Genomic DNA, 17,722 nt, shown 5'->3' with positions numbered 1-17,722 from the left:
CTGGCAGAATCAGATGTTCTAAACTGGTAAACTTTGTTAAAACAAGTTTATTGAAATTCAATGTTCAGTTTGAGTGTTCCTTATTTAAAAAGGTCCATCATATACTGTACAATACCAGGGCTCTGGGCATAAGCCAACTATGCAGTCGCCTAGGGCGCCACCTGCTGCTCCATGCCTTCAGATAAAAACATGAGCATAAACGCACCCTGAGCTGAAGAGAAAGGCGAGAAATCACGATCACGCCTAGGCGCCCCCGGTGCAAAATTACATTTGCAAGCCGGCCCTAAATATATCCATAGGTACACCATAGTGACTAATTACATGATTCGATATCATCCATATATATATATATCACATGCACATCACTCAGTCAGCCCAAACGTTTATTTTGTAGAAAAAAGAACAAAGAGCAGCACCTGCAGATTCAGATGTTTTTACCGTTTAAGAAATGAGACCTCACACTCACCTGGTTCTGCGCTTCAGACCCTTTTACGGGAAATTGATGATGTGAATCCAGTGCCAGACTCCACCTCTTATCTAACAGGCAGCATATGAGAATAAAGGTTTCTCTTTAGACAAGGGTGTGAATCAGCAGTGGAACTGGTTTTGTTGGATTATACCTGTCTCAGGCCCTTCTATGGGCCTTTAAATACATGTTATTGAAATAAATGTGATAGAAATGTGTTACCAGTTTGTCACTACTGATTTACAGGAGCTTTTAAGAATAATTCATAAATTTGTTGAATTGGGACCAGCAGAGAGTCACAGTAGCTTACCTGCAGTACCCGCAATTACCACCAGGGACTGATAGAGAACTGTGCACTGGAAACATTTGCTGGAACGGTCGGTTCTGGCCAGTCAAGTGGTTCTGGAGCAGCCAGAGTATCTAGAGAAAACTCGAGATTGCAGAGTAACCATGAAACACTCACTGATCACTGCTTATCTGTATGCACAGATGTTCCACCTGGATAATGAAGGGATGTGCACAAAATGAGCTGATGTAGTTTGTGAGACATGGAATACACACAAAAGACTTGCTCTGTCTGTCAAACTACAATTAATCAATAAGAATGCTTATTTATTTATCCATTATTAATTTTTACAAACATTGCATCAAGTATCATTCCACCTGAAAGTCTTTTGCAACTAAAGACATTTGTCTGTTTCTCTCAGTCTCCTTGACACTGTTGTCTCTAGATATTAAGTAGTTACAGCACTGCAAGTTAAGGTTTTTATAGGCTGCCATTATAAACTGTCTCTTGAACCTGCCATACGGTAAATTTGGTCTTACATCCACCTGCTGTCAAACTAGGCTCCTAAGGGTTTAGTCCACTTGGATTGATTGATAGATTGATTTTCTCTCAGATCCAAAAGTGGTTCAAAAACAATGCAGAATTACCAATGTGCGTGAGCGACAGCCACTAAGTGTCTGCCAAGATCAATGCTGAAAAAGTCTAATTAAAAACTCTGAAGCACAGTAGAGAAAACAATTGTTCACCTGGTCCCATGAGATTGTCCATCAGTTTGTTTCTTTAGATAATCGTGCCGAAAAGAAAAGACTTAAAACCACTCCAGGAGGTAAGAGAGACGGAGGTTCATTTAAAAGTTGAAAAATGTCTGTTTCTATTTAAAAATACTGATCATAGTGAGGCTGTAGTGTTTTCTCTACATTCTGTATTAGTTTGTTTTCTTCCATGTGTCTGAACAAACCATTTTTTCTAATGTAGTGTTTTGGGGAGGCTTACATACATAGTCCGGTTCTTTTTCCTCCTCAGTGATTTATTAAGGCTCCTAAGTGGCTGGCTAGTCTGCCAGTATTGTGTGTCTGTTCAGGATTCCTTAGTACGTCTCTGAGTCTGAGTCATTCAGTTCATCATCCGCAGACACAGAAGACAGTGGGCGCTCTGGTCTGCAGTACGAAGCGTGATCGGGCCTCAGAGGGGGCGGGGCGCCAAAAGCCACACCTTTAGAGATGTGCTTGGAGGTGGGGTTGTGGTTGATGACGGTCTGAGTGAGAGAAAGTGGAGGTAAAGCTGCTATGGTGACCATAGGGGACGTTGGCATCATGGAGTTTAGGATGAGGGCCAGGCAGTCGGCGACATCACGGTTAGGAGCACAGGCCAAAGCTGGAGTGTAACCTAGGTCAGTAAAAAGAAAGCAAGTTAGTCAAAGGTAATTGCTGTCTAGAAGTACATCTTAAAGCAGAGAGATTAAAACTGACCATTCTCATCCACTGCTAAAACACTGGCACCTTTCACCAGTAGCTCCTGAACTACTACTGTTAGACCCTGCCTGGCTGCTACGTGCAAGGGCCTGCAGGAGACAAGAAAACACACATTGATAAACGGTGAATACAGTAGGTTACCCCACTGCATGAGTCTGCCTGCACTCTAGAGAACTACTTACGTCTGCAGAGCAGCATTGGTGCAGTTGATGAGGTTCCTGTTACTGATCTTCTCCAGAATCAACAAGGCACTCGTTTCATGACCCTATGAGGAACAGACAGCAATACAGTGATGGACAGTGACAGATGTTAAGTATTATCATAGGTATGGCAAACATGACTTAATTTTCTGTCTTACCTTGCTGCAAGCTAAATGTAGTGCCGTGTTCCTGTCTGTGTCCTGTAGAGCCAGGTCTGCTTTAGCACTACTCACCAACACCTCTAATAGTCGGATGAATGGAAAGTGTTACATGGCAGAGGTTTGGAAGTTGTCGTCAGATAGTGTATCAGTGCATTGAAAGGTGTACTGACCCACAGCATTTGTCTGCCCATTTAGAGCTGCCATCATCAGCGGCGTTCTGTGTATATGTGCATCGATCATGTTCACCTGTGCTCCGTGGCTCAGGAGGAGAGAAAGACACTCCACATGGTCAGAAAAAGCTGCAGCGTGAAGGGGGGTCCTGGATTAACACACACATGTTAGAGACACATTATAGTGAAAGAGCAAGAGTCCACCCTGAAAACATGATCTAATTTCAATGACTGTGCATCTCTACCTGCCCTTGGAGTCAGTGATGTTGACAATGGATGTGCCCAGTGAGTCAATTAACATCTCAGCAACTCCCTCGTTATCGGTCATACTGGAATAGAAAAAAAAACACACCTTCACATTTCCAAATCTGTGCATAAGTATGTAAAAGTAGTTAAGTCTTCCTTACACAGCACAGTGGAGAGGACTGAAAGAGTTGCCCTTGATCTTTCTGAATGTCTCCTGGTCTAGCAACACTTCCACACATGCATCGTATCCTGCAGAAGAAGGGATAAATGTAAAGAAAACCCAATGTAATTTTGTTACGGCACACACAGCTGATGCTGGAATTATTCTTAGGTGTTTGAAGTGGTGTCCCAGTACCATTATAGCAGGCCCAGTGCAGTGGTGTGTAGCCCTGGTTATCTGTGAGGTGTGTGTCCATGTGTGAGGCGCTGCTGGCCTGCAGCAAGGCCCCCAGCACACCCACACGGCCGCAGGCAGATGCCAGGTGAAGAGGGGAGCGACCCCCGACGTCTCTTACATAAACACTAGCCCCCCTTTGTAGAAGAGCCTCCACACACTCCTCCTGGCCTGTCACTGCCTGTGAGTACATTTGGAAGTACCAAACATTGGAAATACCAAATATAAAGATATATAATTACTGTCATGTTACAGTATTAGTGTGTGATTATCTCACCCCTCGGTGGAGCGCAGACCTTCCCCAGCGGTCCTGTTTTTCTACGCTGGCACCTTGACTCAGCAGGGAGAACACACACTCTGTGTGTCCATTCAGGACAGCCAACATCAGAGGAGTCCTGTAGAGAATGTGGACATATGAAGATCAGTTGATTCAGCTTTAGAGCAAAAATTGCAATAGCCTCAAACAAAATACTAAACGCAAAAGGTAAACATCAGGTCTAAGCCTGTGTGCCTTTGCACAAACTTAAACACTCACTGTCCGTTGGTGTCTTGAACATCCACGTCAATGTGTTGCGTGTTGCTGCTCATGAGTAGGCGCAGGCACTCTGGGTGGCCATTCATAGCTACAGCAGAAAGATAAATGTGTTTTCATTTAAAAGCTACAAGATGCAGTCAGTTTGAAGTGTGGTTCCATGTATACCTGCAGCGTGTATGGCTGTCCTCTTGTGTGTGTAGTCTCGGTTCATAGGTGAAGCACTGTGATGCAGTAGTAGGGAGACACACTCCTGATGACCACTGGCACAAGCCAGACTAAGAGGGGTCCAGCCCTCTGGGCTACGAACATCCACATCCAGCAGAGATGACAGAAGGACCTCTAATGCCCCACAGTGTCCATGGTAAGCCTAAAGAGAAGAAACACACCTCATTTAAGACTGATGTTGTGTATGACAGTGAAACCCCACGCACACAGCCAGAAAAATCACAAAACTCACTGCCAGATGGAGAGGACTAATGGGGGCATGCGTCTCTGATCCACTCAGCATTTCTGTTCCTGACGTCTCCAATAACTGAAATAGAAACATAGGATGATGCATAACCCGAGACATATGAAGAAGATCTGGATTTTTGTTGCACAGAAAAGTGATGACGCTGAAATTGCATTGCAAATTTTGTGCCATGTGGAATTAATTTGTTCTTTTTAGATGCATATAACATTGACCCGCCAATTGTTATTCAGAGGGAGACTCACAGTATCCTCATCTGTCTAACAGAAGATTAAGCCACAATATATTTAACTGTGTTACTTAGCCTAGGAATCAATGCAAGAGCTCATTGTGTTACAGTAGATGACTGCATTTGTTTTCTTACCACATCAAAGGGTGTCTCACTTGCCATCTAAAAGAATTACAAAAATATGACATGAGGACAAGTATATTGCTCCACAATATGTTGTTGTTTAAAAGCTTTTTAAGAAAGTGATCAAATCTGTGTAAATCACATCTTGACTGGGTACTGTATACACACCAGCTCCAGACAGAGTGTGCGTCCGTATGCTGAAGCATAATGCACTGCACTGTATCCCTGCTTGTCTCTCACCCCAGGATCAGCATTGTTCCTCAACATGAACTCTACACACCTGAAACGAAAAAACATAAACCGTCACGAAGACTTACTAAGAAATAATATTCACCCAAATACAAGTTAGAATTAAAGAGAGTACAGTGGAACTTACTTTCCATCTGTGTCGGCGGCAGCAGCATAGTGCAGAGGACTGCAGCCTCTCTGGTCCAGCTCATTGATGCTTGAGCCCGAGCCCACCAAGGCAAACACACACTGGTAGTTACAGTTTGCTGACGCGTAGTGTAACGGAGTTCTGATTGTCAGAAAAAAATACATGGAGACATCACGATTCTGGGTTTTTCCAATGTCTTCAGGCAGGATCATTTCCTAGCAATAAACGATGATTGGCCCACCTTCCAAAGTTGTCTTGTCGGTTAAAGTCTGCTCCAATATTTAAAAGCAGGTTCAGACACTCCATGTTCCTGGTTAAAGAGACACTGTTTGCAGTGATGTTTTTATATTCCCATGAATGATGGAATAAAAACCTTATCTGATATTAAAGTCATTGCAATTAACTAAAACTTGTAAAATTTAAGGGTGGACAAGAAAAAAAACGAAAAATAAGAAGAGAGACCCACCCTCCAGCTGCAGCAGCGTGTAGACAGGTTCTTCCAAAGTCATCTGGGGTGTCTATGTCAAACCCTGCACAAATATGTAATCAGCACCAATCTGGATGTCAGCTGGGTGCCTCCACTGACAAGAATGGTTTAAACATGAACGGTACCTGAGGACAGCAGCTTCCTGCAGCAATCTGAGAAGCCGCTGAGAGCTGCCAGGTGGAGGGGGAACATCCCATGAATGCCTCTGCTAAAAAGATGAAAGACGCACAAGACAAGTCAATACCGGACATAAGAGTTGAGGTGTGGAAACAGTGTTGCATTTCAAATGGTCAACATTAACCAGGGTTAACGAATAACTCCTTTATATTTTTTCGCGTAAGGCACTAGATCACAGATTCCATCCAGTGTGACGATGCAGATGGATGAATGCTAGTTGATACTTACTGAGCAGTGTCGGCTCCATGCTTGATGAGTGCTGTGATGATGAGCTCGTGGCCGTAGCGGGCTGCGATATGAAGGGCAGCATTTCTGCTCTTATCCTCACAATCGACATCAGCTCCTGCAAAACACACACACACAAATATATAATAACATAACTACACAATCTTTTATTTTGTAAGCATCATAAATCAAGTACTCTCACCATTCTGAATGAGGGCCTGAGAGCAGGAGAACCTTCCGTGAGTAGCTGCCATGTGAAGAGGGGTCTTACCATCTTTACTCTGCACAGGAAAATGCCAGACAGGGACAAAGAAGCATTTACAATACAGAAATGTCCAACTTCTGAAAACATCATTATTGGTGCACTCAGTCTTCAGCTCATCGGTATCATTATTCTCCACTGTATCAATATGAGAGGTGCTTCTTATCATAAATCCAATTATTTTTTTCTTTGGCCAGAGAGATCAAATCTGCCTATTTCTTTAGGAAACGAGGTTGATACTGGCAATGTTAAAGTTACGGCCTATGCACTGACCCAGCCTTTCCTAACCTTAACTGTAAATCTAACACTGTGCTTTCAGTAAGCTTTGAATATGGAGCACACAAACCCACACACATATTCCCTGAGCAGATTGCAGCCTGAGGGAGCCACCCACTCTAGATCCATCATCCATATGGCCTTGCATCTTCAGGCTGTGGGAAGCTAATGTCAGTTTCCATGCCTGCTACCAAAGTGTTAACAACACTGTTCTTTTTGTAGATGGTACTGAACAGCTCACAGATTTAAGGGGCTCATTTTCTCTTATGAAATGTGTCATTTGTTCATCCTTTGCAGCTAATAATAAGTACAGTACATAAGGATTTCTCTAATAACTGTTTCTGTATCATGGTGTATATAGACAGACCCGCATATTTATGTGCGCTCCATGGGCCAACAGCAGCTCCTGGCAAAGTGCTCCCTGACGTGACGAGGAGCCAAAGTGCAGGGCAGAAAACCCCCTCTCGTTCACCTGAACCAGCACACAAAATAAGTTATACACCGTGCCCACACAAAATGTGACCATTCCACACAAAGAGCTAAGCCCACACCTGGTTGACATTTGCCCCTGCCTGGATGAGGTCACTGACCACCACATCCTGTCCGTTGTAGCAAGCCAAATGGAGCGGGGTGTTGCCATACGCATTCACCTCATTTACCTACGACCAGAGACAAGCTGTGTGTTTAGTAACATAGTTACTTAGTTGAATCAAAGGGTCATGGTTATTAAGTGCAATGGGACAAGGCTTGCGGATGTGTGGCTGTGATTTTGATACTGACATGTACTCCCAGGCTTAGCAGATAGTTCACCGTGCTGCTCATGCCACTGGAGGCAGCTGCATGGAGGGGGGTGTAGGCCTTCTTGTCCTTGCAATCAACCTCTGCTCCACTGGCCACCAGTACTTTCACCACCTCTAAATGACCTGGTTGACATTTGGAGACACAGTAGGATATAAAAGACTAATCTAGCGCAGTCAAACACATATTATAGAGCCTTTGATATGGTTGAGACCAGTATGACACCATTATTATAATATTACTCACCCATGTACGCTGCCCAGTGAATAGCTCTCCTGTCCTTCTTGTCAAACGCATTTATGTTTGCACCTCTTGACAGCAGCAATTTCACCATCTAATGTACAAATGCAAGTTAAATAGGAGTTGTTCTATGCCTTTCTCTATATGTATTAGCAAAAATGACCAACCTCGACATGTCCACTAAAGGCTGCATGGTGTAGGGCAGTGCGTCCCGCCCGGTCAGACACATTGACGTTACTTAGCAGTGGTACCAGTGCCTCAGCACAGCGTACTGCTTTGTTGCTAGCTGCTACATGGAGCGGCGTCTGCCAGTTCTTGTCCCGCGCGTTAACATCTGCACTGTGCTTCAGCAACACTGCCACTGCATCCTGAATGGACAGAGCCTTTGGTCAGACTGTGCACACACAAGGTTTATGTTTGATTTTGCTTGAATGTTCCTGCATAGTACATGCCAGTGTGTGCAGATGGCCGGTGTGATGGTTATAAAAATCTTTGCTATTCCGAGGAGGCTTTCATGCCTACAATAGCACTGGGAAGGAGGAAAAACCCAGGGGTTGTGTTAGTGTGGGCATGCTGCCCAGGACCGAGCAGAATAGGTAAAAAAATTTCAAGAGCTTATCAGACACCAACACACTTCACTGTGATTATGTCCTTTTGCCTCTTTTAGGTCAGACTGCTAAGATTTATAAAAGAGAAAATACCACAGCAGCAATAATTTCTCCATCTCACGCATGTGCAGTAAGATACAGAGTTAGAGCCACCAGAGATAAAAGGAGGGTGTGCTTTGTATGAAGCGCTGGGTAATGTGTTACCTCACTACAAGAGGCGACAGCTCGATGAAGAGGAGTCAACCACTTGTTATCTTTGGCATTAACTCGGGCTCCTTGGATGAAAGGGAGGGTGTGAATGAGAGAGAGAAAGAGACATGTCAACAGAAATTGCATGAAAAAACTGCAATGAGAGAACAATATAAACTCTTTCTTAAGGCCAAACTAATACTTTTATAGGCTGTATTCATGCCTATGAGTAAAAGCTTCTTTCACACCAGCCAATGCCTGCAAGACATGAAACTCCCATGACCGTCTTTGGCACAGCTTGGGGGTTAAAATAGCCCTAAAGCTGCACCTGTTGCTTGCGCTCACGTTATTGGGAAACATACACACACCCCATTCACCCTACGCTTGTATTACATCAGCGTGGAACCCATTTCCCAACATGCTCAGCTGATTTCACAGAAATTCGGATTGGCATATACTTTATAAAATGATTGATAAATCCCACAAGGATGTCACCAGTTACCAAAGCATAGCAGTGAGAGGATACAAGGCTAACATGACACATGTAGTGTTATTTTTTACCTGAGAGAATGAGCAGTTCAATAATCTCTGCGTCTCCCAGGTAGGCCGCAGCATGAAGAGGTGTTCGCTTTTCATTGTCCTGACCCCAAAACAAACAAAACTCAAATTAAAAAAGGGGAGAATTTCTCTATTTTATACAAACGTGGTCCTACTACAGAAATGATCAATGAGTGAGTTAATGTTTATAAGTACTGTACAGGACATGTCCCCAAACATGACAGAAAAGGCCTAACACCATTGTAGGCCACAGGAAACATGAGACTAGAGCCACAAGGGGAATATACCCATCATCTGTTCGCTTGTGTTGTTCACTTCACTCCATCACTTCACCACTGCACCTCTTTCAGTGCAGCGGAGAGCAATCAGCAGAGTGGGGCTATAAACAAAGGTCATGTGACTGAAACAGGACTTGCTCAGTGTTGCTGACACCAGGTAGTCTCAGTGTGATGACCGAAGCATTATAGAGCCACAGGAAGACATCACACAGTAAAAAACAAAGAGCATTCAAAAACTGGATGTAAAATGAAGTAATGGACTTAAAAAAAAAAGCAAAGGGGCGGCATGGATGATTCTGGTCCTGGTTAAAATCTATACAAAATATGGAAAGCAAAAAGCTGCCAGAAAGCACACTCAACAAACTCAGTGATCAATCAATAGCAGCCCAGCTGAACTGAAGCCTGCTTTGTGACTCTTGGTGCTTTTTCTCATGCCGTGTGCAACACCAGGGTCACAGTTAGTGCACAGGGCCGTAAAACATGTCAGAAACAGTTTTAGAAGAATGAGTAACGGTATGATTTACCTGAATGTTGACATCCTCTTTCTTGAATATAAGAGAGCGAACTTCATCCGAGTCTACGTTGAAGATGGCTCTTAACAGAGATGGCTACAGAGACAAAGCGAGACAGAACACACATCATTATATGCTCGATTTGCAAGGCAGTAATTTTCTGTCCCAACATCTGTGATATCTATGGGACGAAGCAGAGTTACAAATGGCAGTGTCATGCACACCACTATAATCCTGAGCTGAGCCTGAGCGGAGACCTAGGTCACCGTGGCTGTAGCTCACCCAAATGTTTACTGCAGCAGCAACAGCTCATGCAATAAACACACTCATGGATGCATGCATACATGGCTTCACAAATGTTCGAGTCTCTCTGTGAGGGCTTGAAGTTGCGCTGTGTTGTCACATAATAAATAAATTAATAAAGATGTATTCAGCTATGTGAATAATGAGTGGAATGTGGTAATATAAACAGGGTATCTTTAAATAATAAAGCATTTTCTTACCATCAACTATTTACTGGGATTACTTATACATATTTACCAGTTTTTCACAACTCTCTGGGTTATCATCTCTCACCTATATGTACATGACTGTAAACATGTGGCATGCACAGGAGAGCACGGTGTTGCCCATGCTGAGTGGTATGTGTTGACGACATTTCTCAGCAGTCCTTTTAAACCCCTAAGAGGTACTGCAGGGCAACGGAATGGCATGTCCAATCAAATCAAAGGTTAAAGGAAGTTAACTTATTAAAAAGGCCATGAATTAATTCACAGGGTTAAAATTGCAAATGTCCAAATTAATTCATCAACAAAACTACTTTGAACGCCAGCCATAGCAGTTTACGTTCACTTCAAGCTGTGCCCCAACCTTGTTAAAATTGACAAGAAAAAGAGATTTGCGATGAACCAAACACATGAGGTCTATGTATGTTTGTTCTCCTACACTCAAGTTAAAAGATCTTTCATTTCATTCTAACTAAAATAGGAGATGTGGTATGTGTCTTAGACTGATGGCCAGTCCAACTATGTTAGAGTTCAGTCAGATGAGCGTTCTAACAGCATTATCAGGCCAGCACATCTTCTCTGACATTCTCCATTTTGCGTAGACACATCAAAGAGCAGCTTTCATGGCATGAAGAGACTTTTGACCGTGCTCCGCTTGACCTTTATACAGTCCAACACTAAAGACAACAAAGACCCAAGCTTTGCCGCTAATCTATACAACCTAGCAGTCATCTCGCATGGCAGGGCTATATCAGGCAGTATATTGTTGCTATTTTTGGCACTGAAAGACATTTATGGCATTGCATTGTATGTTGATGCAACGTCTGTGTAACTATGTACTTCAGATCAGGCATAAGCATCGCAATTACCTGTTTGAAACGCTAGCTTAAAAGCAACATCATCTACTGAAACATTAATCTAGCTCAATGGAGAAACAAGCAGGAGCCCATCTCACCTTGTCCTCCTGATTAGCAGCCCTTGGAGCGGCATGATGGGATGGTTTGTGCCGAGGAGGTGGGGGTGAAGAACAGGGCTCATCCTCCTCCACCTCCTCCAGCACCACGATACAAACGCGGCTAGCCCGCTCTGACCGCATCAGGAACAAACATTCACATACACCGGCGCAATCGCTCAACCACTCACTCTCTCACACATGCACAAATGCAGCGGTCCCTCCTGCATACATCAGGAATTTTAGGAAAGGCAGCAATAAATCCCAAAAACCCAGTGATTTCCTTGTAAACAAAAACACATCTTCCCGTAAAATCCAAGGTGAATTTCCACTCTGCCCTCTATCTGTCAATGTTGCGTGGCTGTACGCCTCCTCTCCTCTGCACCGTGGACCACAGTCACACTCTCTGTGAGCAGCGGTAGCCGGGGCAGCAGGGAATTCCTCTGCGTAATGGTGGTGGCAAGCGGCATGCGGCAGAATAAGCCTGGGCTGCCTAGCAGCAGACAGGAAGCTACATATCCTCGCTGCTGCGCTGCAGCCAAGAACGTACACACACAGACCCTGTGATTAGCTTGGATGGGCGCTGTAGAGCCCAGTATATGTGAGGGTATGCATTGCTCACTGACTGCAGACTGCTGAAGCAAGCTCTTTCAAAAGGCGAGACAGAGGGGCAGAGAAGGGGGAGGGGAAGGAGAGAGAGAGGGAGAGAGAGAGAGAAAGTGAATGAAAAAGGGAGGGGAATACAGATACAAAGGGCAGAGACATTGAAAAACAAAAATGGCACATGACAGTGAGGAAATGGTACCAAATCATAGTAATACATATATAGTAACAGATAAATAGATAGAGTATAAGAATAAAAAAAATTAAATGCCTGAACAGTTAGAATCCTAGTCCTAAGGATCATATGTTTTAATAGCAGACAGGTAAGTGGAAAGGAAGGGTCATTTTACAGGGGAAAACAGCAGTGCAGTACTATTGACAGCTTTATTGACAACCATTTGTTTGTTGAAAATGTCATTAATTCCTTGCTTATTCCAAAATGCTTTAAACGATTTTATTGGTTTGTTTCCTGTAAATTTCTCAAGAGAATGGAAACCAGATTGGTGTGTGTTTACGCATGCGGATTTCTAGTGTCTTCTTTGGTTTAATAGTGGCATAGCTTCAAAAGTCCCCATCTCCTCATTATAAAACTGGAGCAGACTGGCTTTGCCAGAGAATGTGAGGGCAGCTAACAGGACCAGTCTGTACGTGCATGTCCGCATGTGTGTATTTCAGTCTCCTCCATATTCAATACAGATCCAAAGTTTTCTTTTGCCAAGCCGCACAACCCCATTAACTCAGAGGGAGGGATGGAGCGACGGCGGATGACAGAGAGAAATTCATTTGCATGGAGTCTTTCTACAGAGCACAACTTTGTAGCCGTTTCATATTAAATCCATTAGACTCAAGCTCCCTGTTCCTTCAGCGATCGAGTTGACATTACACGCCTGCATCAAAGGCACAAACACAGAATCAATGTTTGGGAGGTAGTGCACATGAACACACAACCAACGCTTTGTCTAAGCCGCTTGCTAACGCTGGGGGTACTCTCAGAACAGCCCAAAAATACTTACAAAGCAAATTGTTGCCATTTGCTAAACAGAAATGAACATTCAGTGTGAGAATAGTTTGTGTGTGTTTAGAAGAGTTAACCAGAACTCACAAGCAAAGATATGAAAGCATTTGTAATGCATTGGAAAACAAGTTTCGACACTACGTATCCAGTCTTCCACTGACCTCTGCTCTGATCCTGCAAAGTGTCTGTAATGGAACCCCAGTCTAGAAGCTATCGACTACTGGGAGCTGCCCTCCTGATTATTCATTTAAAGGCTGTATCAGTCAGCAAAAAATGGGCTCCTAAAGCTCCCGTATCCAGTTCACTTGTGCACAAACAAGCACCGTCTCACCCTGTGCTCCTGCCTCCAATAACAATGTTAGACGTGTGAGGCACAGCAGACACATCTCAACATCTCCAGGCATGTACACAAAAACGAAACCCCACAGTCTCGTATGTGCCACTTGTGTTTTCATTGTGTGTCTGCTCTCAGGTCTCTCTGCTTAGAACTACTGGCATCTTGCTAGGCAGCAGGCTCCATCTAGAGGTCAGGTAGAATCCATCCTCCAAAGCGACACACGTCCGCCTCCAGTCCGGCCGCCACTATTTTTGTCCTTTTGTCCATTTATCTGTCAGCGAGCACCATAAAGAACAATGAAGGCTACAGAAGGAGGCCCAATCACAAACACTTCCGTCCGTTGTTCGCCTGCTGACTGCCCGGAAAAGCGGCTGAGGACAGTCCAAGACAGGCCACACACTGTGACTATAGCTTCACAATCACTGACCTACTTTGACAGAAGTTAAATTCCACTGAGCTGCACAATAACATCACACAACGAGCATTTGTGATCATTCTAAGAAAACAACATCTTAAGGAACTCATGGACCAGATCTCATGCTAATCTGGGCAACTAACCACAATTTAATAAGTTCCATTTAATAACACGCCCTATCACAATATGATAAGGCTAGTAAGTAAGTAGTTTATGTTACTAGTACGACAATAATCAAACTCTACCACGATGTTGTGGAGGTCACTAAATTTAGTTGACAACAGCTGATCAGCCTGAAACAATGGCCTCTCTCACTCAGCTGGAGACTTTGGAGCCAGCGCCACCTGCTATTTTAGCCTGACAGCCCCTTTCATCTCCGGCAACAGGTGACAGCCCCACAGCTGCGCCCCACCACCACGAGCGTGCGCGTGCAGCCGACAAAGGCCATTAACCCTCACGCGACGGCCAAGGGGCCTGCAGTCCGTTTATTGGCGAGCACGCGGGCCGGTGTGCGACCGCGCGTCGCTACCGTGTGGCGGGTGCGCGAGCCCAACTTCTCGACCCACGTTACCGGGAGCTGCGGAATTAGCCACCATGTTAAGCTCGCGGCTATCCAGCTGCGCTCCCCCGTCCATCACCGCCAGTAACAGACTGCAGCCCTTGAAAACAAGAGTCGCACACGAACCGACTGGCGGTGAATCTGGGCCGTTTCGGGCGAATAAAGTTATCGGTAACGCGACGTCACCGTGATTTTCTGTTTATTCCTACATGTAGCTACTTAGCTAACACTTCAGATGTCACTTAACGGTCGCAGGCGCAAACAACGCTAGCTTCACTAGCCGTTAACCGCAGCCCATGTTTTTAAAACTGCCATTTAATCCGCCGGACTCGTTCAAGTAAGAGTTACCGTGCGTTCGCGTAGCCGTTTAACGCCGATAAAGTTAACGAGAACCGTTAACTACTAACGTTTTCGCGTCACGCAAAGTGGCAACTAAGAGCTAGCCGCTCGCGTAAAGTTAAGCCACATGTTAGCACGCGCTAGCGTTACCTGGTCGAGTATCTTCAACACGGCCATGTCCGCCGGCTTCGGCCGCAACAGGGCAGCGACTCGCCCGGGAGTTATTGTAAAAGATCCGGGGAGAGCCGACGGAGGACGGGCAGTCGGCAGCGGAGTGAAACGGAGCAGCTTCCCCCTCCTTCCTTCCTCCCTCCCTTTCCTCCTTCCTTCCTTCCTTCCTGCTGTGGACGATCTCGGTTCATCACGGAGAAAACGCGCATCAGCTGCTGCACAGCAGGAGACACGCGCGCGCACACCCACTCACTGGAAGCGTTGGTGGCCGCAGCAGTAAAGTTCCCCTTCACTGCACACGGACTGTTCTTATACTTTATATAAGGTTACTTTAACTCATTTTCTTTCCACCAAAGTATGACTCATTTTAAGTTCAGTAGACAGAAGCACGTAGTAGATCCAGGAGTCGTCTCTTCAGCAATTCCTCATCTGTAGCGTATCCAGTTTCAAATGCCGGTTCGAAATACTTGTATCTGTATTATATATTATTTGTATTATTTGTAAATAATAAATTCAGGTTCAACTGGTTCCTCACGCCAATGCATTAGTTTATTGTTTTTTAAATCCAGTCTTCAGACCCAACTGCTCTGCTTTTTTTCTACTATTCCCTCAATATTTTCCCAACAATTCCACATTCGTCCAAAATGGTGTCTTCCAGCTTCTGACCACTGAATACGCTCTTTATTAGCAATAAAGGCAATTTTCCTTTGACATTTATCTTGTTCCAGGTGTTTGTTGCTTCACTCAGTCTCGTTGCTCCATACATTCTAGTCAACAGCGCCATCTGTAGGTGTGCGTTGAGATTTAACAGCTGGCCGCCACGTTTCAGGCATTAGTTTAATTTACCACTTTAATAAATTGCCTTATTGGCATAATTTAATATTGCAGACGTTTAATGAAAAATATGAGAGTGCTTTATTCAGCTATTAAGATTTGATCACAAGAACATTAAGTATAAAATGCTGACATGCCACAAATGATACATCAGCTTGTTCAGTGCAATTCATGTCCAAGAAAGTGAAATGATGAACAACTTCAATATTTTGATTACATTTGGCACAGTGCATTTTAAAAATCTGTTTTGGCATCTTGTTTTTTTCCTGATGGGAGCTGAGAGTAACGTGACCTGCAGGTCAAGGAGGACGGGCCACAGGTGTAGCCATACTGACAGCAGTGCACGCCATCCTTGCAACACATGCCCTGAAATCAGTCCAAGAACAAAATACAGAGAGGCAAATTAGTGCATTAGAAGGTTAAAATCACACACATTGCGAGATTGTGGTGATTCTCAGACTTCCAGGTCCATCAGGGCAACAGGAACAGTTCACTATTCATCCAAGCAAGACTGATAAAGAAGTGGATGTAAATTGGAACATTTGACATTCTTTGAGAAGAAAGTCTTCTTCTTCTAGTGAATTGTTTTGGTGCGTTCCATAATTTTCTAGAGCTGTTTGTCTTTATATTAGTGTGTCCATGTTACTTAATGATTTTATTGCTATCTTTAAACACATCATACGTTCATCAATCATACCAGTGGGTAGGGACAGCAGCTCCACTGGCCTGCTACCGTCTTGCAGCATGTTTGTCCTGCTTGACAGTAAAACGAGGAATCGCAACGAATGACTCCAACTCCAAAGGGACCGTCGCTGGCCTCTGTTAGAGCTGTCATAGGTGTCTGCGTTGTAAAAACAGATTACTGAAAGTCATTAAAAAATTTACTGGCATTGTTTTATGATGTCTTCGAAAATTCAATCCAATACAGCAACTGGACTTTAAGTGACCCACCTCCTTCAAACGTTCATCTTCCAAAGCTGAAATGCGTGAGGCTGGAAATGCCGACAGACTTAATTTGGGGGTGAAGGGAAATCTCAGGTTTTGTTTCACACAATGCGTTTGAGTGATGTCACAGTCGTAGCCCAATGGACAACAGCGGGAGCCACCCACACAGCACCAAGCCTGCAATGCGCACAGTTTATGAGAAGCACAGTACAGATAGTACCATTAAGGCTAAAGTTTAGTAAAAGTAAGTGGGTCGACTCACAGGAGAGTATGGGCAGCAGAACCAGAAGCCTTGTGGGCTTCTACAGCACGTAGTTCCATCAGGACACGCGTGATAGTTGTCGCAGAAGACAAGAGGACTCGCTTTCTCGTCCGAGTCAGTATGACGCTCCACTTCCTGGGTAATCTGAGGAGACTCAGGTAGAACAGGTTTGTTTGGCTCTGCACTCATCTTCTTAACCATTGGCATCTTGATCCAGGGCTGGTTTACTCTTTCACACGTCTTGGTGGTCAGGACGCAGCGATACCCCGCAGGGCAGCAGTGGGCCAGGTCAGAGCAGCACACAGCCTGGACACAGCACAGGCAGAGGATCAGAGGCTCCAATATGCTTGACAGCTTCACGTTCACGTCCTCAGTGTTTCAATTGGTCTGACTTACATCTGGATATGGACAGCACTTATATCCACTTTCAGTCAAGCAACAGGTGTTATTATCAGGACAGCTGCTGCCATCATGGCATGCGATGGAGCAGGCTGTGAAGTCCCAGACACACACTCCCACCAGCAGCCATAAAGTAACTCCCTGCATCTGTGGATAAGTAACAAGTGACGGCAGTCTTTAGACAGTTAAATGCAAATCACTGTGTGCTGCTCAAGAAGGAAATATTCAGTGAAAGGTAACGTTGGTCACGTTCTTCTTTCTTTCAGTTTCATTGCAGCTGAATCAAAACTTAGTAACATGGGCATTTACTTTCCATTAACAGCAACAGGAACAATTTTTTGCTGTGAAGTAAGAAACAGGAGAAAAACTTGATACATTATTAACAGAGAATAAAACTTACCTTGTATCGTCCAAGTGAAGCACAAGACTCTTCACAGATCTCACTTCCTCTGAACTAAGCTGTTTATGTAGAGGTTAGACACTCCCACTGACAATAAAAACTTAAAAAAATAAATGACCCACCCACTGAGCAGAATGCAATGCAGAAGAGGACGGTTTGTCTTATATAAGAGGCCGCAACACACACACAAAGATAAAGCGTTTACAAGACCACATTGACTATTAGTTTCAATAGTGTGTATTAGCCAC

The 17,722-nt window shown here is 44.3% G+C and overlaps 2 protein-coding genes across 5 annotated transcripts; both read right to left on the bottom strand.

Moving 5' to 3' along the window:
• Positions 1–1,052: 1,052 nt before the first annotated feature.
• On the bottom strand, positions 1,053–15,069 carry LOC114865725 (serine/threonine-protein phosphatase 6 regulatory ankyrin repeat subunit A). Of its 4 annotated transcripts, none has more exons than XM_055513041.1 (29): positions 14,614–15,069; positions 9,750–9,833; positions 8,951–9,029; positions 8,405–8,475; positions 7,760–7,960; positions 7,599–7,686; positions 7,335–7,477; positions 7,106–7,213; positions 6,922–7,026; positions 6,219–6,297; positions 6,020–6,134; positions 5,740–5,822; positions 5,594–5,657; positions 5,369–5,452; positions 5,128–5,268; positions 4,920–5,031; positions 4,764–4,790; positions 4,388–4,462; positions 4,096–4,297; positions 3,931–4,018; positions 3,673–3,790; positions 3,357–3,576; positions 3,163–3,250; positions 3,001–3,084; positions 2,756–2,904; positions 2,583–2,665; positions 2,407–2,489; positions 2,222–2,313; positions 1,053–2,138 (listed from the first exon to the last, which is right to left on the bottom strand). In XM_055513041.1, the coding sequence occupies exons 1-29, from the start codon at positions 14,638–14,640 to the stop codon at positions 1,840–1,842; spliced, it is 3,192 nt and encodes a 1,063-aa protein (XP_055369016.1). In that variant the 5' UTR covers positions 14,641–15,069; the 3' UTR covers positions 1,053–1,839. The 4 variants fall into 4 exon arrangements, with proteins under 4 accessions (XP_055369016.1, XP_029022925.1, XP_055369015.1 ...); XM_029167092.3 differs by having other exon boundaries at positions 5,369–5,437; positions 14,614–15,067; XM_055513040.1 differs by lacking the exon at positions 14,614–15,069 and adding an exon at positions 11,199–14,538.
• Positions 15,070–15,525: 456 nt separating this feature from the next.
• LOC114865816 (progranulin-like) lies at positions 15,526–17,628 on the bottom strand. The gene is made up of 6 exons (XM_029167291.2): positions 17,475–17,628; positions 17,072–17,221; positions 16,676–16,981; positions 16,420–16,590; positions 16,166–16,309; positions 15,526–15,834 (listed from the first exon to the last, which is right to left on the bottom strand). Exons 2-6 carry the CDS (start codon positions 17,219–17,221, stop codon positions 15,703–15,705), a joined length of 903 nt encoding a protein of 300 aa, XP_029023124.1. The 5' UTR covers positions 17,475–17,628; the 3' UTR covers positions 15,526–15,702.
• Between the last annotated feature and the right edge of the window lie 94 nt (positions 17,629–17,722).

The sequence above is a fragment of the Betta splendens genome, chromosome 11 (assembly GCF_900634795.4).
Source record: "Betta splendens chromosome 11, fBetSpl5.4, whole genome shotgun sequence".
Classification (NCBI taxonomy): domain Eukaryota; kingdom Metazoa; phylum Chordata; class Actinopteri; order Anabantiformes; family Osphronemidae; genus Betta; species Betta splendens.
This window is presented reverse-complemented; position numbering and strand designations above follow the sequence as displayed.